The 26,594-nt window shown below is 47.7% G+C and overlaps 1 protein-coding gene across 1 annotated transcript in view; it reads left to right on the plus strand.

Moving 5' to 3' along the window:
- UBE2H (ubiquitin conjugating enzyme E2 H) overlaps window positions 1-26,340 on the plus strand; it is a 38,132-nt gene extending 11,792 nt beyond the window's left edge. Inside the window, exons 2-7 of the mRNA XM_088531819.1 lie at window positions 8,249-8,325; window positions 9,016-9,090; window positions 16,422-16,461; window positions 17,012-17,064; window positions 20,020-20,148; window positions 25,033-26,340. Of these exons, the coding sequence (XP_088387945.1) occupies window positions 8,249-8,325; window positions 9,016-9,090; window positions 16,422-16,461; window positions 17,012-17,064; window positions 20,020-20,148; window positions 25,033-25,157 (499 nt within the window). The 3' untranslated portion in view covers window positions 25,158-26,340. The remainder of the gene's footprint in view (window positions 1-8,248; window positions 8,326-9,015; window positions 9,091-16,421; window positions 16,462-17,011; window positions 17,065-20,019; window positions 20,149-25,032) is intronic.
- The last annotated feature ends 254 nt before the right edge of the window (window positions 26,341-26,594 follow it).

Consider the following 26,594-nt stretch of genomic DNA (forward strand, 5'->3'; position numbering starts at 1 on the left):
GTGTCTGTCTAAGCTATGCCCTTAAATAGAGCTGACTGAAAGGATGAGTGAAATAAAGCTAGGGCCAAAGCAGTGTCTTGGGCATCTTGTCTGCAGACAGCACCGAGAGCACCGCTCTGTTTAGTGGATTTATTGGGGAAGCCTCGAGTCTGCTACAGTGCTCCTGTCCCCTCGCAAGAAGAAGGGGAATAATTGATTTAACAGAGGTGACAACAGCGTAGTAGGAATTCGTGGACAAAAATGGGGCACCCAGGAAACTCCTCCACCTTTTCCATCAGCAAAATTTGCTGCAATTTCTTGGTACATTGAACTCTGCTGTTTGGTATTTTCACCTTTCGAGTTATGGGTGACCTAGAAAGAAAGAAAGCGGTGTCGAATGCACTTCATCTGCTATGTGTAACCAAGGTCTGAGAGGTGCTCGTTCCTAAATTGCTTTTTCCTGCTTTGTTTTGAGAGAAAACAAGGCCTGGGCTGCGCTGGGAGCTGCAGTCATAATTGTCATAACTTTGGTAGTTCTCAGAGGTGTTATGCTCTGTCTTTCAGATCATTTATTCAGGTTAAAAATAATGGAAAATCCCATTTGAGCTTGACCTCTAAAACCTCTTTCCCGAGATACTTTTGAACAAAACAAGGAGGGGGAGAAACTCCCTGTAGAGTCTAAGGAAGAGCAGAACTTTTTCTTGAAAAGGAAACAACTAATAAAGTGGCTTGAGGAGCAGAAATCAACAGGTGCCCCAGGAGATAATCTACCCTGAGACTAACACCTGTATCTGGGAGAGCATCGTGTTACCCCAAATTGGGCTGTTGGGGACAGTGTGAAATGGAGATTCAAGACACATATTGCCTTTTTCAGTGTGTTATTTGAGAGGTCAAGGGAGGGTTTTAAATCTCCAGTTTGATTCTTGAATACAGCTTGTGTGCTTCTGCTTCCTGCATCCATGTCACAGAGGTACCAGTGGTTGCTGCAATTTGTTTTCAAGCTTGTCTCTCTGGGAGCCGATAACCCTTAGCCAGGTAGGCTCAGAAATGCAGGAGCTTCTAGCTCAAGCAGCCAAGTAATCTGGAACAAACACATATCAGCTCTGCCCCTGTTTTAGAGGAAGAAATTGCCCCCCAGGTGCCTTCGAGGGACCTTCTTGTGGCCTCTGGTGTGGAAAATGCCCAGATGGGTGACACTCGAAGTACAATATGGGATGTTAGACCTGCCAGCTCAGCGACGACCTCGCTGCCTAATTTTCCCTGGCACTGTCCACTTGGATGCTGGCTCCGGGCTCTGAGCCTTGTTCATAATTTAAACACAGTTTTGCTCTTGTGTTGTTGTTTGGATGTTGTTGGCTCCGTTTTGAAGCCTGAGGTTGCAATATTGATGTAAACCTTTTCAAGACGTCGTGCGGGTGTGATCTCAGGTGAGCAAGAACCTCATCCCAGGGTGCGTTGCTGGGCTGTCCCATCTGCTGCTCCTTCATTTCTGCCCCAGTGCCTCAGAAATTCAGCTGCAACTTTGGACTCTGGTAGCAAATGTCAGCAAAGAAGGTGGCTCCCTTAGCCCAGTGCATCCAAGCGGGGGCCCTATGGCTCTTCCAGTTGCCTTGCCAAACCCCTGTGTGTTTTTTAGGCAAATAATATATATAATTGCCAAGCAATTATGACCATCCTGCTGTCATTGCTTAGGCTTATTGAATGGACCCTGTCTTGGTGTGCTGCAAGTAGTTTTTTTGCATTGAACCAGCACTCTCAGCTCTGCCTCTCCTTTCTTATGCGTAGGCAAAAAGAAGAGGGTAGAAAAATTGCCTGGTTTGTGCAGCCCTTATTCCAAGGGAGCAGGATCCTAACAAAACTACAACTGCTTTTCAAAGTATCTTAACATTTAGGCATGTTTGCACAGTGCCTCTCTTGTGGAGGGCTTCAGGATTTTTGTTGACAAGAGACATCCTGATGTGAAGTGTCTATTAAATATGGGAGTGCTGAGAGCTTTTTTGATGCTTCCTCGGTTTAGTGATAAGTTGCATTTCCTTGAACTCCACCGGATCAACATCTCCTTGGTGAGTCCCCCTGGCCTAATTTGGAGTCTCTTTCTCTTCTTATGTGGAAGAATTCAGTGCCAAACACCTTAAAACTCAACTCTTTGATAAATATCACTCTGAATTTACCAGAATGACAGTATTGTGATGCTTCACCCCTCTCCCACCCACCCTACTAAACATTTTATGTTGATCAGAATAATAATAAAAAAAAAAGATAAAACTTGAGATTCTTGTGGATTTTCCATAAATGAAAAATCTTGCAGAGTTCAACTGCATCTGTCCGTCCCGACTGCAAACTTGTGATGTTCTGGGTTTAACCAAAGGAGAAGATTTAAAGTTTAGGCTTTTATGTAGCACTTGTTGAGGTGGTTTGATGTTCTTGCAGTTTCCAAATGACTGTGTAAGTTCTTGGAGTCCAAGTGCCTTTCTGTAACTGCAGAAATCTCAAGCAAACTTCACCGGGGAGAAGACCGTGTCTTAAAATAATGTGTTTTCAGGAAGTCTAAATCGGTTGAGTATTTCAACTGTGAAAACACATGAAAAGCAGCCTGCTCCGTTCTGCAGAGTGCGTCAGGAGGCACCATCCACTTGAAATGTCTTCGAATGTTGAGGTTGGTGTCAAGCGACGCTCTCAAGCCTGTGGTTTTACAACCACAGTTGCTCTTTCAGGAGCATTTTGGTTCTTCTTGCACCCTCCCAAACGGAGGAAATCAACTGCTGTGAGCACAGCTGGAAGCAGAAACGACTGTTTTTTCTCCTGATGCTTCACTTAGAGGACACTTAATTTCTCCCTTGTTTGAGAAGTTTTATTATTCTTGCGTTAAATACGGAGTTCCCTCCAGGCGTATAGTCACCATGGTAACACCCTTCTCTCGATGGCAATGCAAATATTGCAAATATTTAGTTTGGAGATGGGTGTATGGCCGTGTAAGCTAATACTGCTGGAGTCCCTGCTTCTAGACCTGGCTTGGGCTGCTCGTGGTGGGTGAGGAGCTCGTCTGGAGCTTCTGCTGAAGGAGGTTCAGCAAGCGGCCGGGAGAGCAACGTGTTTCCACCACGTGGTCCTCTTTGTCCCTCCGCTCAGCCCAATCAAGCCCAGGACCACGTTTTGGTGTCATCAGGCTGCGTTTTGGCCTCCTTGCTCTTCCTGAGTCATTCACCTCCAGCAAACTCTGGGATGCTCCCAGCAGGTAGGATTTGATCACCGTGGACTTAAATTCTCTTGGCTCCTAGTGCGTCTCCTCCTGAGGAATTTCACAGTGCTTTAGGTGGGACTGCTGCTTCTTGCTTTGCCTTGTGCAGCTCCCGGCCTCTCTCCAGCAGCGCTCATGTCCGTAGCAGCTCCAAGTGACTTCAACCCACGTCCTTCCAGCATAACTGCTCCTGGTGGGAGCTAACCTTCAACACAAGGAGTCCCAAAACATGGTCATTTGGGAAGCAGAGCTCTGCTGCACTGCTCATCAGAAGGTGACTTCCAGTGGATGTACATTTAAACATGCTCAAGCCAATGTTTTTCTCCATGGCAAGAAAAATGCATCTGTCTCCTACGTCTTTTTCTGGCAAGTAGAAATTCTTCAAGGGAACATCAAGGAGGAGGAAAATGTGAAAACTGCGTTACTACGTGGCCCTCTGTGATGGGGTGTGAGTGACTTGTTGTCCTGCCCCGTGGCATTCAAGCTGTGGAGATTGAAATATCGTCTGTCTTGTTCAAAGCTGGGGGATTCTCGGGCAAACCTGATGGAAATGGAAGAAAATCGGCCTTGGCATTGGCTTCCCAAAGAAACTCTGGATTCCCCCAGGGGAATTTTCCCTTCTAGGGAGCTGCGGATGATGGAGCTGTGGTTATCGGGACCAGGACAGCACGAGGTACTTGGCAAACAGAGCATGGATTTCTGATGCTAGAAAGTGCCTTTGCTCGGGACTGAAAGCAGCAATTTGTGCCCTATGGCAGCAAGAGCAGCTGCTTTGGGGGAAAAACAGCGGATTTTCTAGGCAGTTTAGCCTGGAGTTGCAAAGTAGTTTGGGGGAGACCTCAGGGCTGCCTCTTGCTGCAGGAAGTCATGAAATCACAAGGGATTTTAGTGCTTTAGAGCTCAGTCTGCTGGAGTATCCCATCTTCCACCACGGGATGGCTGCGGAAGCGCGAAGGAAGAGGTGTGCCGGGAGAGGACCGGGAATTCCAGGTAGGGGAAAATAAAAATGCCGAATCCCAGAGCTTTTAAGTGATGTGGATTTCAAAGGCCCAGTGCCCTCAATGAGGGGGGGAAAACCCTAATCTTGGGTTTTAATTTTGTTGGTGAACAGGCAGCTGCTGAGATGCAGTGAGGTGTCTCTGTTCTCTGCTGCTTAGGTAGCAGAGTCTGACTTCTGTGGTTCATCTTATCCTATACCCAGATGTGGCCTTAGTATTTTCCCTCCAGTCTCCATCTCCGGCCACGTTCTGCACCTGGCAGTAGCTGCAGAGGACTCTCCTGAAGTGACCTAAGTTGTTCTTAGCTTCCTGGTGACAACCATCCACCTTCCTGCAACCCTGAGCTGAGATACACGCAGGAAAATACCAAACTGGAGCCTCCCTGAGTCTTTGGGGTGCTCTGCTCTGCCTCTCCAGAGCTCTTTGTGGCTATTTGCATTGGTAGGAAGGGAACAATATTTTCAGGGAAATATTTGTAGCTTTGAGCTACAAATTCGCCCAAGCTTATGACTTTGAATGCTAATTTTGGAAAAACTGAATGGAGAGAGTTTCTTAAGGGATAAATGTTTGCCTGGAGCAAGGAGGGAGAAAAAAAACAAGAAAAACCCTCAGACAAGCGGACTAGAGATCTGGTCACAGTGATCATTTGGGATTTTGGGAGGTCTGGGTGTGAAGTTGCATCCTAATTCTTTTATTATTTTAATTACTGCAGAGGAGGTGCTGGCCCTGGATAGTGGGTGGCCTCTTGTGAGGCTGCTTAGGAGGATGAAGGAGTGGGAGCTCAACCTTGGAACAAGCAAATTCCCGGTCCGTTCCCAGCTATTCGCCAGGTGGTCCCGAATGCTCTGGATTTGCAAGGTCTGGTGTGTTTTTATCCCAAAGCAGAGTGAGGAAAATACTCCAAATCGCTCCTTGGTCTTCAAGAAACCATTTCCTACCAGGACAACACGACACGGTAGAGCCTTGGTCTTGCTGGGGGATCTGGATGTTACTGTCATGCTAATCCCGTTGGCCTTGGCGCATCCAGAACTTTGCAGGCACCGCGGAGGGAATCTGGAATCAGCTGCAGCAAAAACCCTCCTGCCTCTCCCCTGGTTGCTCCTTTGGAACCGATGCTTGAAAACCAGCTTGATTTCTCTATCAGCAGCTAAGTATTTTTGCTGCTCGCTGTCATTATAAATCCCTTAGCAGCGTTGGCACTAAAATAATTTATCTTCAGGTCCTCCCTTTGACTTTCAGCGGGCTCGAGGTAAAGCTTTTGGAACTACTTATCCTTAGAAACAGCAGCCTGACTCGTATCCACATTTCACTCACTTTTCCTCCTGACTTTTTCCCTCGCTGTATTTGCCATGAAGTTGAATGAGTCCCTTATCAGATGGGGAGATAAAACATGGCATAAAAGATGGAGATAAAAGCGTCGAGGCTGTAACTCAGCCAGACTCATAGGAGCCAGCTGAGTGTCTTGGAAGGGATTTGCTTGTGGTTGTGTTAAACATCTGGGCACGTGTGGTGTGTTATGAGCCACCGATCGCACCCCTGCGTACGCACACGGTAGCTCTGGTTCCTGCCTCTGAACCATCAAATCACCGCTGGCATCAAGGACATTCAAGCCTTTAAAGTGGAGGATTTGTTGTAAAATGTTGGTGCTCTTTCTCTGCGTCTTCCTGAAGCTGCCCTTGCTTTGCTGCGGACTTTGTGACCTCCTTTCTGGGAGCTCCCTGCGTTTGCTCCCAGGATCCAGCTTTTTGCTGTGCTCCAGGCACAGCTGGATTCTCCAAGACCTTGCAGATCTCCAAAGTGGCAACTCTTTTCTCGGATCCAAGACTGCTGATTAATTGTTGGCACGTATGAAACAAGGTTCATCTGGGATTTGGTTGTAAGATTGATGGGGAGGAAAAAAAAAAATCTGTCTGAGCTGACCAAATAGTTGGTTCAGAGCCTGCATTCTTTGCTCCTAGACATGTTGCCCTCAGTTCTGGTGGAGGCCTGTCCCTTGGGAGCGCGTTTCCGAGAGAACTCCGTGTCTCCGGTCCCGTCCATCCCTCCTGCCCCATATTTTTCCCTGGTGCTGTTAGAGGGTTCCCTAGTCTGGCTGTGTGGGGTGGGAGTTTGCAGGACCCTCAAGACCTTGAGATCTGCCTCCGTTTTGTGTCTTGCTGGAATCTCGGCTTGTGTGGTATTTCCTGGGAAGAAGGAACGCTAAGGAATGGACCTGAAGACTTCTTGGAGGAGCCCAAGGAGCTGGTAGGGTGGAAATATTCATCCTGTAACTGTCCCAACCCCTTTTTCCTGCTAGTTCTCCCACTCTTTGCCAGTGGGACTTGGATTTTTTGAGCCCTGGCATCTCTACCTTCCGTGAGAACCAGGGGAAGGGGAGATGGCTGCTCCCTCTCGCGTGGGGATGTGTGGATTTGCCCGGCATTGCAGTTGTTCCCAAGTATCAAGCTTCATGTTACTCACTTTTATTTATTTTTGATAGGAATTTTAGGTCCTGTTCACAATGAGGAGAATAAATATGGAACTGCATTGCTCGCAGATTTTTTTTTTTTTTTGATCTTAATGCTAGGGCTTAAGTCTGGGTGCAGGAAACTCCGCTTAATTTATGGTCTACGTGAGCGTGCAGAGCTGCCGACGCTGCAGCTGCCCGGGAGCCTGTTCTGAAGATCTGCCTCAGAGAGCTGGTTTTTATTACGTGGGACTTGATTTAGTCCTGAGTAAAACCATTTGTGTTTAGCCTGATCTGTGGAGCTGCTCTGAGTGTTAACGTACTTGAGTGGTAAATGTTGCACTCTTGGGCATCGTCATGTGTGGAGGGTTTGTGTAAGAGCCCGTTCCTGGGTGTGCAATAGTTATGTTTGATGAGTGCTTCTCTTTCAAAGGAGCCTCAATTTGATCTTGCCTACATTATATCATGTGCTGGGTGGCCCAAGCGGACGTGGTGACAAGTGTCCTTCAACATCAGGTCTGTAGCAAGCAGCATGACTTGGATGCCGAGGTGCTTCCACAAACCTTTAGGGATTCGGCTGTTCTCGGAGAGGCCGCTCGGCTTCTAGCAGAGAAGCCACTTGCACTCGGGGCACCAAGGAGGGATCGAGCGATTTCTGCCCCAAGAGAAGTCTGGAGCCAAATCAAACTGCTGTGAGCTTTCCTACAATGAGGGGAAGAGGGTTCTGCTGTGATGTTAAGGATTTTTTAATTCAATATCCTCCAGATCCCCATCCCTCAAAGCGGGGTCTGCCCCTGGGGTGCGGCTGTGAGGCTGGTGGAAATTCAGGCGGGACTAAAACGTTGATTTCCTCCTGCTCTGCTTTCCTGATGCTTCCCTCGTAATTCACGTGAAGATTATTGATTAAAGGCAATTGCTGTCGGATATTATTCACAATCCATTAACCCTGATTTGTAGCAGAACTTCTTCAGCAAGCCTGGATGCTGAAACACCCCTGCTAATTGTCTTAAGTGTTATCTGAAACGAAGATTTCTTACCTTGCAGCTCTCTCCCCTTCTCAAAGTGCTGGTGTTTCGGTTCTCATTTAACTGTTCAGAGACACTCGTGCGTTTTAGTGCCATGGCAAATAGGTGAGTTTGAGGCACTGCTGTTTCTCCAAAGAGATCTGAGGTGTTTTTTTTCTTTTGGTCTTGCAAGTGAAATTACCATTAGATTGCTGTAATTTGCATGGTAGCAGTGGGAGGCCAGCTGACAGCACCGAAGGCAGCCAAGTAGAATTGAAATAATCAGAATTTGCATTTGTCGGAGCAGAAATGGGGGAAGTTCTGCTTCTCTAATGCGGGTGGGAGAGTAAACATTTCACCTTACTGTGGGCAAGGGTGGCTTTCGACTTGGTGGCCACTATCTGGGGCACTGGGATGGAGAGAAGTCTCTCCTGGAGTCAAGACTCTTAACTTTCCTTGTGGGGTGATTCGAAAGCTGGTTTTAAACTGTTTGGCCGGACAGATTTCTAGCAATTTACCCATATCTGAGTAAATGCATGTTTTGTTTCTCGGATTCAATGTTTTCCTTTACTTGCTGTGTCAGTATCGAGAGCAAACACGAAGTCACGATCTTAGGAGGACTCAATGAATTTGTTGTGAAGTTTTATGGACCACAAGGAAGTAAGTATATGAGCCAGCCCTTCTCAAAATGCAAACTAAGAGTTTTATGGTAGGGAGCAGTGAAATGCCGTGCTTCTGGAGCAGAAGAAGCGATAAGCAGATCTAAACGGGAGCAAGAAGTCAAATGGTAGCAGAATTTGAAGGCCGCCGTCTCGAAGGTGAGGGAAACAGCAGCTGTGAACACTAATGCACACGAAGCACCTCCCGTGGAGCCGAGCAGAGCCCGGTACCGAGACAGCTAAACCCGCTGCTATCGCCGACAGCCCCAGCTCTTGTTGGTCCTTAGCTCTTCTAGAGCTGCCTTGTCCGTTCTGCATCGCCACCGTCCAAGCTTTTGGTTGAGTTTATAAGCAGCACGGCTTTTCTAGGGTCTAGATCATGAATTGGGTTGCCAGTGTGCCTTAGTTTAGTAGCATCTCCGAAGGTAAGTAGATTATTTTAAAGTCTGTGCTTTGAATAAGGCTCTTCTGTCTTTTTTGTGCTGAGATCTCCTGTAATATCAGTTAAAATCAAGCACTTCTCTTGTGAGGCAGTCCAGGAAAAAGACTTTTACCATAGGTGCTTTGATGTGAAACCTTACCCCCTGACGGGACTAAGTATTCTTGCAAAGATGTTTTGTTTAATGCTATATTTCTGTTTATTCTCCTCTGAGTTCTGAAGTGTCTAATACCTGCGTTTCTTTCATTGCAGCACCATATGAAGGTGGAGTATGGAAAGTTAGAGTCGACCTTCCTGATAAATACCCTTTCAAATCCCCGTCTATAGGTAACCAACAATCTCTTTCAGTCAAAATCATCTTGTTGCTTATGCAGGAGAGACGTTGCAGCTTGTGGCGTTGTTGCAAGGGAAGTTGCATGAACGCTCGATGCAATCAGCTCTTGGAGCCTTTACTGTAGACACCAGCTCAACTACTGCAATGCAAAGTGCAGAGGGAGCTTGGCCTTGCCGTTAACGGGCTAGGAGATGGAAATCCATCTGGTCGTGTGTTTCTGTTGATGAAGTGAGTCCCTCTACCAGGTGCTCTTGTTTTGTCTGATGTTTTTTAATGATATATCCATTCATGTGTGAGGTGCAAGTCACCATGCATGGTGGAGCCTGCTTAGAGAAGAGGACTGACAGCAAAGAGCATAGTGCCTGTTCATGAAAGATCTAGAGAACGTGGTTGTTGGCACCTGTTGTCCAGCAGAATGAATGGCAGTGGAAACAGGAGCCAGAGCCTCTGTCACCTTGGGCAGGTGATGCCTGTGTGGAAGAGCACAGAAACAGGGGCATAAACCCAGCGTAGTTCCAGCTGGTTGGACTTGTCAGACTGGTTTAACCTTCTAGAGCAAATAGGAAGTGTGATAAGTAAATGTTCTCTAGACTCCCCCCATCTATCTTTGTCCTCGAATAAGTGCTCCAGCTTGCGTGTATTGTGCTATCCAACTTGCCCAGTCACTCAAGCAATAAATTAAATAGTGTTTCTTGAAAAAAGAATAACCCTGGAGTAGAAGCATGAACTCTTAACATCTCTACTCTGGCTTAGGAAGTCAATGCCGGTACCGTGGGGGCATGGCCCTCAGTCAGGACTTGCTTGTGCCTTAAGCCCCGGAGGGCTCTGGAGAAAACAGCTTTGGAGAATTGCTGTGGAAACTTGACAACATGGGTTGGACTGATGGGTCCTTTCCAACATCAACATCCCAATCCGGAGCTGTTAAGTTTTGGCTGCTTGCTTAAAATAGACTCTTAAGAGTGCCTTCTATTTAAAATATTTCTCTCTAGTGTGAGAAATAATCTATCTGGTCTCTCACGTGAACTTTTGGGAAAGAGCAGCACTACTTTTACACCACCCGGTACCTTCTGTCTGTGTTGAAGCCCTAGCAGAACCACAGAAATGTGGTGTCCACCGCAGCCAGTTTTGAAATCTGTTGCATGTCTCAGATTAAAGACTTAGTGGGGTGCACAGTGGGTGCCAGTTGCTTTCCCTGTCGACTTTAAGCAAAGCTTAAGCGACTTTAAGGCGACTTAAAGCAAAAACCCAACTTTCTTCCCTGGGCAGCTGACCTTAGGCCGGGCTCTTTCTTGGTGCCGTTTGGGGCTCCTGTTAGCCGTGTTGAAGGCAGCAGGTTCAACCTTATCTCCGCTTGACTTGGAGACCCTGTGGTGCTGGCCATGGCACCTAGGAATTAAAGGCAGCCCGGGATCAGCGCAGGCCTGGCCGCGCTTCCAGCAGGGATGTCCCGTTTTCCCGGGAATGCCATGTCTGTCAGGGAGCGGAAGGGGCAAGACACCCGTTGTTCTCTGCTTGCTGCTCTGAGCTGCTTTGTCCCCTGCTGACGCTGCTTTTGCTGCCTGCCTTTTGGGCCAGCACCTTTCGCTGCGCTCAGCTTGCGCCTATCCCCCACGTTGCAGCCCTCTTATTCCGGCCTCCCAAGGCTGAGCGTTCATCCCTCGCCTGGAAAATCGCCCTGTGTAGGGAATGCGAGTGCCAGGGGCAGTGCTGGGGCCCGGGCAGGCTCTGCTGCAGGAAGAGCTTTGTTTTTCCTTCGTCTGCTTCCCGTTTGTGCCGCCCAAGCCCGGCTTATCTGCACGGCCGGGGCCACGGGACGTCTCGGGCTCTTCCTCTGGGGCAGCCTGGTCTCCAGAGCAAGTCGGTACCCTCCAAACCTCGCTGTGACCCACACGTGTCCCCAACACAACCCTCCTGCATCCTCGGGGCCTGTAGCAGCGAGCACGGGTGTCCTAACCCTGTTGTCCTCCTCCAGCAGAGTCCTGGGTTAGGATTTAGGGAGAGAGAGCCCAGTGTGTCACTCAGTGACCTGAAAAGAGGTAAAATTGGAGACTTTTGGGTTGCTGGAGCCTTTTTTTTTTGGGGCAGGGCAGCCTAGGGCACACGTGGAACTCATGTGCTGCCCTTCTGCCCGCAGTGGTGACACGCAGCTCTTAAGCCGTGTGAGCCTTTGGCTCGTGCAAAGTGTAGAATCCAGCAGTTTCCTTTAAATTACATTTTTATGATGAAGCTTAAAGCAGAAATGCTGTCCTTGCAGCTTTCCTCGTTCCTCTAGCACCATCGGCTACAATTTCTTTCCCTCTTAGAAAACCTTAATGCAATCTTGAACGTGGTGTGTGTGTTTTCTGCAGCAAATAACATGATGGCTTGCAGCATATCTCTGCCTTCTAGCAAGCTGCCTCTGAAAAATGAGCACTAATAGCTGCTTCCTAATCTGTTCAAGTCGCTTTTGTGCTAGCATGGCACTGAGTCTGATGTACCTGAAAACTTAGGCTGGCTCAACTTGGTGCTCTCGTCTCAAACGTGAGAGGCGAAGCAGAACGGGGAAGGGTTTTAAGGTGGGTTTCAGTTTGTGGGGTGCAGACCTTGTCCCAAGCCCCGCGTGTCCTTTCTCTTCGAAGATGCTCGTGAGCATCTAGCAGGAGTCCTAGGTCAGTGGGATGCTCCTGACAAACAAACTGCACCCTGGAAAAGAGCTGGTTGCTTTTTTGAAGCTACTAAACGCTGCTGCTCTCGTTGCTTCTGTCAATTAATGCAAACACCCCCGCGTGCTTGCAGTGACCCTAAGCGTTCCCTGGCTGGATGTTTGGTTCCTTTTTTGCTTCCCCCAAATGAGGTCCCTTGAGCTGTTTATGATTTCGCTTGCCCTGTTGGCACTGCTTTGCTTCTTGTCCCTTCCCTTTGGGATTTGCTATCTTCAGGGGAACTTTGTCTAGCCTGTTCCTGCTTTTTGTTCAAAGAGGAATTGTGCAGTACTTCGAGTGCTGTTTTGAGCTCCCGAGTCACGAGAACGCTCTGTGAATTTTGCGTGTTTTTACTCTGTCCCTGTGCCTGCCAAGAACCAGAGATTAATGGCCTTTGATAGACCACAAACACAGAAAGAAGCCCAGACTGGGCATGTCCTGCCCTACTTAGATGATAGGGGCACTGTCACAAGCTTCTGAAAGACACAGGAACCTGGGAGCCCTGTGGCATTTGATTATTACAGCTAAAATATGCCGAAATATTTGGCCCACACTGAGTCACTCTGGTTTCTTAATAATGAAATGTCAAAGCGGGGAGGGTTGCATGCAGTATGCTCAGAGGCCTCTGTTTTCTCAAATATCTCCTGAATGTTTGTAGACAAATCTCGTTTTCCTTCCATCTCTGTCCTGCTTATGTGCACATAACGTGCATTTTTTGTTGTACCTTGCTTCTAAATGTGAATGTGCGAGGCATTTTGTTTTGCAACACAAAACATATGGAGGGGTGTGTATACGTGTGTGTGTATATATATATATAATAAGGGATTATATAGCAGCCAGTACTGACATGAAACAGTGCTTAGCTCTCTCCAGGATTTGCCAGATCTCTCCTAGCCTGTGCCTAATTTTTCTTTTTTAACTGCAGCTGCTATTTTTACTCTCGGCTCCTCACTAAATTGCCTTACATTTTGCTACATAGAATTTCATGAGTCACTTATCGCCTGTGACCGTTCTGAGCTCGCCCTTCCCTGTACGTGTTGATCCTTCTTCTGACCTACAAGTGATGCAAAAATACTTATTCTTGCAAATAAACTCGCCTTTGTGTAAGGGGAAAGACGAGAGGCCGAAAGGGATTTGGTATCCGCTGCCCCGCTGCGGGCTGACGCACGCTGGGCACCCTCTGCGGCAACAGGAGCGGGCTCACAAAACAGGCTGGGTGTTTGCAGCCCCATTTGGCACAGAGTCACCCTCTTTTGTGCCAGTCTGTGAAGCCTGGGCATGGGGTGATGGTGAACGAAGCAATGAGACAAAATGACACCAGCAGCACCTGTGATTCACGCCGAGACGGGCTCCGGAGCTTATAGCCCTGCCACTGCTTTGCTTCGACTACAGCTGGAATTTTCAACCCTAATTTCCCTTCTTGTGAAGCTGCTGTTGCAAAATCATGCACGGTGTGGGTTCGGAAAGCAGCAGAAAGATGAGTATTGGAATATAAACTCGTGCTGCCCGCGAGTTGACGCTACGCAGCAGCTCCAACCGGCGCTGCGTGGCGAATGCCTCCGGCGTGAGGCCATGGGGTTATATTTGACTTGGTAGCTAACGCTGCAAATAGACTGCCAGCCTCCAAATTTCCCCAAAGGATCTTTCACTGCAGCAGGGAGTGACTGCTGGGCAAGGTGGGGACCTTGTGTGGGGTGTCCTTTATCCTTTGGGATAGGGAGCAGCCCCCAAACCGCCAGTTGTCCCAGTCTGCAGAGGTGAATGTGTCTAGGACTAGGACTAAGTTCTTGCACATGGATCTGGAGCTGCTGTCACAGTTAGTTTAGGCAGAGAAGCGTCAGCTGGTGCTTGATGGATGAGCTCAGTGTGCCTCGAGGTGACCATCAGTGGTGGTTTCTTATGCCAGAGTTTTTGCAGGAACGAGCTTGTGTCCTCAGCAAAGGACAAGCCGTTTCACACCCCAGCACTGGAATCTCGGGATATGGTATATCCCGACTGGAATAGTGAAATTGCTGGAATTTTCGGAGGTTTGTTTGCAGTACCAAGGAAAGATTGGCATCCTTTGAGTTGGGTTGGTTGACCTTTTATGCAAGAATACGCTTCTCCCTAAGGAATAGTCAAGCCAAAGAGGGGTTATTCCAGGGCTATTGCTGCAATATCCCTGTTTTTGCAGGTCAGCATCTGCACTGTTAATGCAGTCCTTATTGCACTGCTTTATCTGGAGCTCAGGATTTTGATCATGGCTATGCAGTATTCAAGCTTATGGCAATTAAATCCTCATTTTTTATGCCTGCTTGAAGTTCTTTTTACACCTGGCTTTCTCCTTTAAAATGCCTATACAAAAATAAAAATCCAGTTATGCTTGCTCGGTATTTATATTTTTGCCTTTGAGCTTTAAAAAAAATGGAAAAAAGCATGTCAGCATTATTGGAGCAATGTTATAGTGCTCTGCCACTGCAGGTGACCTCTTGAATGAGCAAGGAGTTAATGATTTAAGCTTCCAAGCCAGGAAAAGGCAAACAAAAATGCTCTAGGCCGGAGCGCTTTGTGTCCATAAGAGAATGGGTGAAATTGGGGGATTCCTGAAGATCTGGGCCGAGCTTTGGTGACAATCTTAACTGGATGGGTGCAAAGGTGACAGACGTGAGTGGTGAGATGAGCAGAGAGCCCAAAGCAGGAGGTCCAAGAGCTGCCTACGTCTCGCTGGGTTAAAGGAGATTCTCGCCACTGCAGATGGTGTCAGTTGGTGACACTGTGTGATATTCTCCTGTTCCTGCTGCCTTGCATGGCTGCTATCCTCTCTTCTCTCCAGCTTTTTCAGGAATTTGCTTTCTTCTCGCCCTCTAAGTGAGAAAGATGGGATTTAAAACAGGGATTGCTGCATACGGCGTCACCAGAGCCTGGCGCAGCGGATCCGTGACCTGGTTTAAACCTGCGAGCGCTACCGTCGTGTAAATATTTCATAGAGCTGCTACTTCCCTTTGGAAGCTGCTTCATTTTTCCAAGATAAGTCATGAAAAGACAATCCTGACGGATGCTCCCTGCAGTGGCAGGTCTCTGCTGTCCTCTGGAGACTGTCCTGCTTTTGGGCATCCTCTCAGTCTTGGGTTGTATTTGTGCAAAACTGCGGTTGTTCAAGTAAACAAAGTTGTATTTGTGCCACAAGACGTGCAAAGAAACGGAGCTAAATCCACGTCAGCTCCTAGCCCAGATGGGAGCCGTTCTGTTGCTCGGGATGGGATCCCTCCCTTGAATCGGGAGAGGTGGCGTATCCTGCTTGGAGCAATGGGACCGAGGGATCAAGGTGTGGAGTTCACCAAGCTGCCAACGGAGATGAGTTTCTGCATTGCTTGGCCTGCTCCAAAGAGAAAATATCTGGGTGTTTTGAGCATAGGGAGAAGCTTTTTAAAAGGTTTAAGTGGGTGCGTATCCTGTATCTAATTTTTACCCTTTATATATATACATATGTATATATATATATATATATATATATATATATATATATATATATATATATATATATAAAGAAGCAGCTTTGTCCATAGGAAGAGTTGCTCTTAACTAAAGCAAACTTCTTGCAAGAAGGAATGATTTCCCCATGGGCATCGCTCATGGGGCTCTGCGGGATTCAGGGCAATGGAACAGCAGAGGGAAAAGGGGTTATTTTAAGTTCTGGGGAAAAAGAGAAAAGCAAGGCACGAAGAAAAGCAGCATTAAGATCTTGAAGCAGCTTAAAGTGGTTCGGGAAGAAAGGTTGCAGCAGCCCTTCTGGGCAGAGCTTTTAAAAGGCGCCTGCCAAGCTAGCAGACGCACACGGGAATACTCGATCCGGCTGGAAGGGAAGTATTGGGAAAACCTCATTCCGTGTCCCTTCCCCAGCTTTGTTCTGGGCTGGGGATGTGCCCCTCACCGGGGTATCTGGGTTCCTGCTATTGAAATGAAAGTGGGGGGCTCGGCGGGTGCAGGATTCTGCATGAACTCCCTGTCCAAACCACTTCTCTTGGCTCTTGGGGTGGACACGCTGGCCCTACGACTGTGCAAACTGCAGGGCTGAGTGTGAAAATGTGGCTGTCGCGGGGACGACGAGCCCTCTCTGGGGCAGAAAGAGGGTATTCCTGCTTTTCCAACAATTTAATTTGCAAGTCGGAACCAAGCACGAGTGCTGCGTTGATGCAATGTTCACTGGATGCATCCGCAGCCTTGTGGCTGCCACTTGAAGCTTATAGAAAATCTTGGTTAGGAGGCATTTAAAAAATAAATAAATCCTCCAGCAAATGCTGAGCTCGAGTTTTGTTCAGCGTTTGCTCAGAAGTTGCTTGCAGCTTTTTAAAAAGAAAACACTTCCCCAGATGCGTAGGCTTAATGGGCGGTTTGTTTTAAGGTAATTCCTTTTAAAATAATAATGGACAACCTTGTGATACCTATGCACGGTAAGCAGAGTTTTTGATGTGGTTCAAGGGGATGGCTGAGGACCCTAGGGTCAAAATGCTGCCTCTGTATCTCAAAGGTTAGGTGGCTATGTATAGCCTAGCTGGAGTTTCCTTTGAAACTCATCTGATGAGTCGGTGTTCAGTAAATTCCAGCCTTCTCTTGTGAAAAATCCTTGGCTGTTTTCTGCTATTTACCAGTGTGTCTCTTTGCAGGATTCATGAATAAAATTTTCCATCCCAACATCGACGAAGCGTAAGTCAATCCCCTGCGTGTGGTTTTTGTAAGGAGTTTTGTCTCGTTGTAACCGCGCTCTGGCTCCGCAGTAATGCGCTGAGGAGTTAAACAATGCTTTAAACTAACGGAGCAGGGAATTTTGGTGGTGCCATAAGAGTTCCCATGTTAACTTTTGCAACGGGATCAGGCTGTGGACAAGCCTGGGGAGATGCTTGTTGCTGGCATCTCCCAGATGTGGTCGGAGTGCTGTGCCTCTTGCCCAAAATACAGGGTTACTCATCGCCCTTCTTGTTGGCACTGTGCTGATCCTCTCAAAAAACAAGGTCCCCAGTTGGACCAGCTAATTCAGTTATGGCTCCAATTTGCCCTTGCTGGGCATTGTTTGAAGGTTCATGTAGTTAAGGGCTGCCCCCTGCCCTATTAATCATAAATTACTATTTCTCCTGTTTTATGTAGGACAAATGGGACCAGGGGGAAGAGGAGAAGGGAATGGGGTGTTAAATGGTGTGAAATCTCTAGAATATTTGAGTGTGACTGTGTTTAATTCCATCATTTCCATATGTTTCAGGTCAGGAACTGTATGTCTAGATGTAATCAATCAAACTTGGACAGCTCTCTACGGTGAGTTTGGCATCTCCCCCAAAAGGGGACCACATGAGCACCCTTGCTTGGTTTGCTAACACAACACAACTTGCAGGGTGCACGTAAGCTTAGGCCAACTCTTTTTCCTAAATTTTAGACTCTTCACATAACCTGTTTTTGTGCCAGAGATGCCAAAATATCCCACAAACCTCCTAAGGGAATTGCTTATCCATTGCGTGGTGGTGCGTGGAGGCTGCACAACAGCTTCTGACCGTGATTCAGCACCGAAAACGAGGAGTTGTGTGTCTAAAGTGAGGCAGGGGAACCTGCATAATAATAACTGGAATAATAATAACTGGAAATAGGTTATTTCCAGTTATGTCCTTGTGTTTGTATGTATGTGCATTCAGGCTGATATTCTTTGTATGCAGGACTGTGGCCCACAATTTTACACCAGGAACCGCTTGTCGTGGCAGCACCATTTCAGCGTGGACTAGAAGGGACAGTACCTGTGGGAACTGCAGCGCTTAACGCAGGATCTTTCGGGTCTCCTCTGGTCGTGGCTGTTTATAACTCCTTTTCAGCGGTGTGAAAAGGATAGCTGATAGTTAAAGATCCCTTAAAATAACATTTAGGGAAGGCTGAGGTTGTTGAAAAGAAATGAGTTTGAGTGTCTAGGCATTTAAGAAGTGTGAACTTCTCAAGATACTCTAATCACACCTGGAGGAATGGTGTCCAGGGGATGGTGCACAGCAAAGCTGTGTGTTTGCCTAGTAATTTGGGCCTCTGAAGCAGTTATTAGAGAGGCTACATCAACTTTCTCCACTGTTTTTAAGGAAAAACTAGATGCAGGGCAATCCTGAGCAGGAAAACTGCGATAGCAACTTGTTGAACATTCCTCTCCATCTAAATGTCCGAAGTCCTGGTGTTGCCACCTGGGTGTTGCACCCGTGGGAGGAGCAGGATGCTCCTGTGCCGCTTCCCTCGGATGCGAAGCGGAGGAGCTAAAGCCTTGAGCAAACCCAGCCCTCTGGTGGGGACGAGCCCGCATGACCAGGCCTGTAGCACCTATCCCTATTTCCCAACCTTAAATGGCCCCTGCAGGTCCTGGGTACGGCTGGACAAATGAGAATTCCTCCAGTGTGACTGCGAGGCCGGTTCTGGGCTCCGGTGATCCGTGTTCCCCTTCGGAAGCGGCGCTCGGAGAGCTCCCCGGCTCTGCAGCGGCGCTCACAGCCGGTCACAGCAGGGCCCTGCGCCAGTTCCAAACAATTGCACAGAGGGGCTTCTTTTAGGAAGTTTCCTAATGAGCATTTCTGTATTTATGTCATTGCTTTTGCTCGGAAAGGTAGGAGAAAAACTCATGTTTTACTATGTTTGTGCTGCATTGAGATGGGGGGACCTGCAAAAATCTTCTGCTTGTCCCTCTGTCTTTGCTTACAAGTCATGGTTGTGATACAGGCAAATATTCTGCATAGAGCACTACCCACAGCAAGCAGCAAAACTTGGCATTAGAGTGCATCAGTTGACAGGAATCTTATTGCAGACTTCCCTTGCTTAGGATGCTTGGAAGCTGCAGGGAGCCTGCTGGGGTGACCACAGCAATCTGCTCCTTCAGTCAAGTCATCGAGCACCAGAATGCAGAGATCTTTTGGCTTCCTGGGATTTTCAGAGGGGGAAATAACATTCTGCTATGTGTCGGCCAATAAGTCTTAAGGGCCTAGCAGTTAGATTCCCAGTTTTTCCCTAAGGAAGTATTGGGGTGGTCTTGACCCTGTGATTAGGCTTCCAGCACACATCCAGCTAGTTCCTGTTAAATTGATGCTGTCTTTGGGGATGTGAAAGAGGAGGAAATTACTGATGTCTTCAGATTTTCTGCTTTAGAAGTGTCCTGTGGGCCGTGCTAGCCTCCAGGCTCCGCTTGCTCAGCCGAAGCGTGAGCTGGGGTGGTTTTGCTGATGGCCAACGAGACTCTTCATCCAAACCTTCCCTGCGGGCCCCGCTCCCAGAGCGACCTGCTCGTGGCTTGCAAATAAGTCAGCTCCCTGCTGATAGCGACTGGCCCCAGTGCCTCGGGTGGCTCTTGGTTTCCCAGGGACAAACCACTTCCAAGGCTGGGGCAGAAAGCGATCTCGGAGATCATTGCTGAGCTGTTTTCACTGGCAAACTTGGTTGAGATACTTGTGTGCTCACGTGCTTTGTGTCTGTTTCCTGCCAGCATAGGAAGGGGCAAGCTTTCAGTGGTAGATAGAGGTTTGGGAGCAAAAACACCCGATTTTTTTTTAATTATTATTATTTTATTTTTTTAAGTGGTGTCTCCATACCAGAGACCTGGTAACTGTTACCCATAGCTTAAAATGAGCCCTCTGCTCCTGGGGATGGATCAGTCCATGGCCTTCCCTCCTACTTGGCAAGGTTTATGCTGACAAGGAATGCTTCCTCTGAGGGAAGAACCATGTCCAGGCTCATCTCTGATCTTCTTGAGCCATAGCAACAAACATCTCCTGAGACCAGGATGCTTCTGAGAGATCCAGATAGAACATGAGGTTCAGGTAGTGGCCAGATGTACCTGGAAGTGCGGAGCCCTTTGGAGGTCTTGGTTAGTGATGGGAAGGACCTGGGAAGGACTGACGTCTTCCAAGCCTCTTTCTCAACACCTGCACCGCTGCACGGTGGCACTTGTTGCCTAAAGGATGTGGGAAGAGGCTCTTGTGTACCCACAATTGCTCATCCACACCAGAGGAATGTTTCCTGTTGTGGATTATTTAGTGACTGATGCCAGCTGGCAGCAAGGTGTTAATGTGGTCTCTTCACATGATTGACCCTATAGCTCTTTATCAGCCGTATACGTGCTTCCCTCTGATGCAGTTTCCTTTATTTTAAATTGGGTTTTCAGTGTATTTTACCCTTGAAACTTTGTGCTGCTCTGCCAGTGCTTCCCATAAGATTAACTCTGGATCCATAGACATGAACTCCTGTGTCTTTGCCTTGCAGATCTCACCAATATATTTGAATCGTTCCTGCCCCAGCTGCTGGCCTATCCTAACCCTATAGATCCTCTAAATGGTGACGCTGCGGCCATGTACCTCCACCGACCAGAAGAGTACAAACAGAAAATTAAAGGTAAGGGTCTAAAGGACACATTGCAGAAGGAATGGCAGTGCTGGGATTCCGCTGGGATGAACGAGGATCATCCTTGCTGCAGGTGACTCTGTGACTCTTCCTGTCATAGGGACCCCGCTCATTTTAAATGGGAGTTGCCTTAATTAAGGGGTGGATGTGCTGTTACTGTTTGATGACCAAAGCTGTTCTAAATCATCAGCTGATGCCAAGCAGGGAGGGCTGTGAGCAAACTGCTGGGATTCAGTGTGATCCTGACAGGCTGCAGGCGTAACTGAAGGGAAAAGCTATGCAGCTGGAGAAGGGACAAGGAAAAATGCCAAACTTCAGTGGGAATATCCAGTTGCACAGCTACTGGATAGAAAGCAGCTTGTGCTTTCTGTGGAAAGCGGTCAAGCAGCTATCGAGGCATTGATGCTGCTGTTTGCAGCAGTCACTGGGACTGTAACAGAGCAGGAGATGTCAGTAATCCTTCTTGCTGCCCCCTACTCCAGCTTGCTAGGACTCTGCCCAGCTCAGGAGCTGCCATTTGGGAAAGCTGCAGGCTAACTACAGACATCTGGAAGGCTGTAGCAAGCGTGGACAATCCTGGAGATGCATCTTAAGAGGAAAAGTGGAAAGAATTGGAGGAGTTTAATCCAGAGAGCTGAGCGGGACTGTGAGCACTGAAATGTCAAAGGTGCCTTTGGAGAGGAAGGGAAGGAGCTATCCTCGGTGGTCACTGTGAGCTGCATTTGGTCACAGGGTTTAACTTCAGCTAGGGGGACTGAGGCTAAATGTTACCTGTCCCCATCAGTCACTGAGGTGCTGGCAGAGCCTGCGAGGGTGCTGGAGTATCTGCCCTTGGAAGGGTTTGAAGAATAAGGTGTCAAGAGGAGTAACTAGAGTCGCTACCTCCTTGGCATCAGGGAAGGGGCCCACTAAGGACTTCAAGATGCTTCTGATAACACTGTGAGTGAAAGGACTGTTCTAGGAATAGTAAGCGAGAGGCTAAATTATTTTGCACGTGGAAAACAGGGAAAATACACTAGAAAATGAGAATTCCCCCAGGAATTGGTGCTCTGCCTTCCCTAGGTTCAGCTTTATGCGCTCGGGACTGAGCACTGCTTCCTGAGGCCTGTGGCAAAGCCATGGACTTTATCTCGTGCTTTATGCAACTCACACAATCAGCGTGTAACGCAGTGGTTGGTAATTTACAGCCTTTGGCCCAGATCTGGTCTGCAGCTTGGGTTTTAATAGAGCCCGTGAGCACCTGATTCTTATTTTTTTTCGGTTACTGAATAACCGTACGACTTGTTTGTCCGCGGGAGCCCTGCCAGAAAGGTTTGCAGAGCCCGTGCAGCAAAGGGAGCCTCCATGAGCCAGCACGATCCATTGGTCTTCCTCCCAGTGCAAAACTGGGCAGCAGTTTTCCTAATGGAGCGTCAGGAAATGTCGCTCGGGTTCGGAGAGCACAGGCACTCCAGAAACGTGTGGGACCTGGCGGTGGATCCTGTCATCCCTTTTGCCACGTCACTCTGGAGCAGTTAAACCTCGAGTCGCTTTGTTCCTATGCAAAATGACTCTTAATCATCTCTTAATTTTTATTTTTGGAGGGCGGAACTGCAAATGAGGCCAGGCGGAGCTGTATTTAAGTGCTCAGAGTTATTCAGCCCACTTTGCTTGATTCCTGTGACAGCTGCGTGACAGGATCATATAGTCACCCTGCAGGTCTGGCCAGTTCAGTATCCTGAAATTCATTTCCTTTTCTTTTAATTTTTTTTTAATATATATGAGCAGGCTTCTGGGCAAAATACTGTGTCAGATGAGTTCTCCAGGGCTGGCATGAGGGTACTTTGGGTGCCTATTCTTCCTCATATTGTAAGGTTTTTCAAAAATAACCTTGGACACGTTAAAATGAGTGCAGTGCATCGTAGCAGTGTCTTTGCTCTGGGAAATTCAGCATTGCAAATACATAATTTATTGCCTCTTTTCTTCCTCATTTTTTAGTTATGAAGAAACAGAGCGGTTGTTTGACATAATGTTAGTGAAGAAACAGGCTTAGGCTTAGGACAAATGTGGCACAAGGCTTGTGGTCACCGTCATTCTTAATGTGAGGCCCAGGCAAGTAAGGATTTACCATGGAACTTGTAGATATCCATCAATTTTTCTGATACACAGCTGGAAAATGTGATACTTAGTAAATGAATTTAGTAGTTCTTGACCACAGAGCTGAATGACCCTTGGGGATCCCTTTCGTGACTCTCCTGGGCTTGTTGGCCTGCCTGGTCACTGGTACAGTGCTGGTGGATGGTTTTAGGTATGAAAAAATGCATTTGTTTTTACAGAGCTGTTGAGAACTGTTGTTTAGCTTCCACGAATGCTGCTTTCACCATCTCCTTTGTAGGTCTAGTATGAAAACAGCTTTTGGGGAACGAGGGTGTTGGGTAACAGCGGCCAAGGCGGCGCGGTAAGGACTGCAGCGCAGGCTGCGCGTTCCTTCTCGGAGCAGCTCTTGGTCCAACGTACTGCTGGGAAGCCCCGGGAGAGCCCTTGGAAAAGCCAACGTGGCCCTCAGGCCTATACCCACCACAGGGCATGATCAGAGCTTGTTTGTGTCGCTCAGGGTTTATAAACAGATGAACTGAAGCCATTTTTCCATGCTGGGAAGGGGTGCATCCAGACTTTCCCTTCTTGCTGTGAAATTATTTCTGTGGAAGATGATTTATTAATATTATTTAGATATTTCAGGTCGTCTTCCCTTAAGAGCCGAAGATCCAGGTTCAGGACACGAGTTCCTTGCACGATTGACCTTCCTCAGATGAAACCATTGGAAAGGCCCAGCCCAGAGCTTGGTTCCTTGCCTGGGTAGACGATGCCATTTTAAATCTGCAGTTCTTCAGGTCACACTTGTTTGGCACAAACAGTCTAGGCTCAAACAGGGCTTTGCAGCAGGCAGAAATGGTGGCTTCAGTGTCGAAATTGCCAGTGGCCCAGAGAGCGCTGGAAAGCAGCAGGAAGGGAATAGCTCTGTAAGGATATATCCCATTTCAGCCCATCTCTTTCTCTGGCCAACCACCACTCACCCACCTTCCTCTGTAAAAACCAAGGACAAGAGCACTTTCCTCTTGACGTTATGAGCACCCCAAAAGCCTGACATTAAATCTGGGAGTCTCTGCGTGGCATAGAGGGGTCCCAAATGCTTCTCACTTCCTACAGTTTACGCAGCTGCCTTTAATACTTAATCAGTTCTTGCAAGATCTTGTAAAACACATCTGAGCAGCTGCTTCTGTAGCCTGAGCAAGCAGGTTAATAATGTATTTTAAACAGCCTGAGATTGTTTGTGTCATTAGATCTAGATGCTGGAGCTCGCTAGGACGGGAAGCTCCCCTTGGGCAGGTCTCGTGTAACGCAGAGCAGTTTGGCCAGGACCACAGGATGCCCCATCCAGGGATCTTCTCCAGGCAGTTTTGGCTCTCTGTACTGGGCCCCTCACCCTGGATTCATCGTCCGGGCTCTGCTTGTCCCTGTGCCTGGCCCGAAATGTGGGGAAAAACCTGCGGCTGCTGCAGATTTCTTGGAGAGGGTTGTCCCTTTGGTCAGGAATTGCAGAAGGGAAGAGAGATCATAGAATCATAGAATAGTGAAGGTTGGAAGGGACCTCTAGGGATCATCTAGTCCAGCCCCCTGCACACACAGGGTCACCTAGAGCACGTGGCACAGGACTGCGTCCAAGCGGGTTTGAAGATCTCCAGAGAAGGAGACTCCACAACCTCTCTGGGCAGCCTGTTCCAGGGCTCTGGCACCCTCACTGGTAAGAAATTATTCCTTAAGTTCCTGTGGAACTTTTGGTGTTTCAGTTTGTGGCCATTACCTCTAGTTGTGTCGGTGGCCACCAGTGAAAAGAGGCCGCCCCATCCTCCTCACTGCCTCCCTTGAGGTACTTCTAGACACTGCTCAGGTCCCCTCTCAGCCTTCTCTTCTCCAGCTGAACAGGCCCAGCTCCCTCAGCCTCTCCTCACAGGGCAGGTGTTCCAGGCCCCTGATCGTCCTTGGATGGTTTTAGGTAAAGCCAGTTGTCTTAAAAGCAGTCCTTAACCTGTGTTGTAGCACCTGGGTGTCTCGCATTAGCTGTGTCCTCATGCAGCTCTGTGCATCCACCTGCTGATGCTGTGGGGAGTAGGAAGCAGTGATCTTTGCAGACGTGGTACTGGTGAACCTCATTCCCTCCTCTTCCCTGGGAGGAAGGGAAGGATACGCAGCAGGGAAGCCCACGAGGCTGAGCCCAACGTGTGACATTCACAGTCCTGTGCAGGGACTCCCCTTTGAGCGCAAAGGGACAGCAGTTTTCTTCATACTGCTGCATGGAGGAGGCATCTGGAAAGATAATGAGTTAGTGGCTGAAATTCCCTTGCGGCAGCAGTGATGGAAGAGCAGCTCCCCTTGCCAGGGCAACATTTGGGATGTGGCTTTCTATGATTTGTTTTGTGTTGCCTTTTCGTAGTGTGGAAGTAACTGATGGGAAGCAGGTTACAAGGCTTGTGCTTTCCAGGCAGAGCCTGGGGCAGACAGGGATTAGTTTTCCCTGGGATAAGGTGGAAAACGGGATGTTTTTAGTGGTTTTGGCTGTGTCCAGCTCTGTGCTTGTGTATGATGTTGATATAGGAGCCTTGGGACCGCTCTTGTTTTCCAGGTCTTGCACATCTGCAAGGTCTTCATGGGGTGTTTTCACAGGTGACAACGCTGCTCGTGGTCAGAGAAACAGGGCAATCCTGCCTCAATTGCTCCAAACTGAGCCCTGTGTCACCTCCAGCACATAGTTACTCACCAGGTGCCACTTGTAGTTCTCAGCCACGTTTAGCTGGTGAATATATGCTGCTTATATGTGTTCTCTTCTCTCGCCCGCAGAATACATTCAGAAATATGCAACAGAAGAAGCACTAAAAGAACAGGAAGAAGGCACCGGGGACAGCTCATCCGAGAGCTCCATGTCCGACTTCTCGGAAGATGAGGCTCAGGATATGGAATTGTAGTAGAAGAGGCAACCTGCTTTTCAGAGAGACTCTTAATTTCCTAACCATGAGAAGCAGACTATAATATTCATATTTAAACAAAGCAATTTTTTTTATTACTAAACAAGGTTTTTATGAATAATAGCATTGATATATATATATATATCACCCTTTAGATCTTGATTTTTCTTGGTCATTTCTCGAACCCGAGGTGCATAGCATATTCCCACATTCCATTTTGGTAGCAATATGCAGCCCGAATGCATGCATTCAAATTCCATTTGGCCAAGTCAACTTGTGTGCTACTGGACTGTCAGCTAAAACGGCTGCTCTGATAGGTAGGGAGTTAGCAAAGATGTTTGCTTTCTTATCAGTGTTTCCAAAGACACCAGCTTGGATGCTATACCGTGGAACAGCACTTTCTCAAAGTTAAAAATGAAAAAAAAAAAAAAATCTGGGGGATGCTGTGCTAACCGTGTAGATCAGACAGTGAAGTGAAAGGTGCTCCTTCAGGTCAACCTTGCTGAGCAGATTTGTTGTGGAGTCGCATTAAAAACCAACTAAAACACCACAAATGCATGGAGCTCTTCAGAGCGCTGAAGCTTAAAAATGTTGACTTGGATTTTAAGTCCGTTTTTATATGTGGACTCCTGGCTGCCCTCTGAACTGTAGGGACTGACAACCACTGGTCTGTTTGCTTTGGGGACTCTCAAGCCTTCATCTGGATGTTACCCACTTGCTTGGTCTGGATTATGAGCTGTTCCCTTTTTTTTTGGAGGAAAACTACACAAAAAAATGATGCTCTCTGAGCAGTGCTTTGATTTAGCTGGAGCACATGTGAAGTCAAACTCTTACTTTGTCATAGATCTGAAACTGCTGCCCTTTAATGGCTCCAAGTTTGCTTTTTCTCTCTTGAAGTATGGTTAAACACCTCGCAAACACTCTCCATCTCCTGGGAGGGGGCTCTGACCACATGGATTTAGCCTTGCTGAGAGCTTCAGATCCTCGAGGATTGGCCCGTTGGCTGTAGTCCATGAATCCATCGGCACCGATTTTATTTTCCCTTTATTTTCCACCCCCCCTTCTGCACCAGCTTGGTAGCCATCTGCTTGTGTGTGTACAACAAGATTAAAATTTCTTAAAGTTAACAGAGTATGATCTAGGAAAAAAAAAAAGAATAAAAAAAAACCCTAAAAGCACCAAATGAGGAAGCAAGTGAATCTGATCTTTACTTTCTTTTTTCCAGGATGCTTCTGAATGAAACGTTTGATTTCTCCTGGTCTCTTGTCAGCGAGCTAAGATGTTTTTGTTTGTTTGTTTTAATGCTAAAGAGAATCTAATACAGTAAACATCTACCTGGGATGCCGGTGTACTTGAATTTGGATAATTGTGCATTTGAGATTCTTACTGAGATGGATTTTTAAATCTGAATGTTACCTGCTGTATTTTGGGGAGAGT

Source organism: Tinamus guttatus, unplaced genomic scaffold (genome assembly GCF_059628265.1).
Source record: "Tinamus guttatus ecotype Peru unplaced genomic scaffold, ASM5962826v1 Tinamus_guttatus_pri_ptg000434l, whole genome shotgun sequence".
In the NCBI taxonomy this organism is placed as follows: Eukaryota; Metazoa; Chordata; class Aves; order Tinamiformes; family Tinamidae; genus Tinamus; species Tinamus guttatus.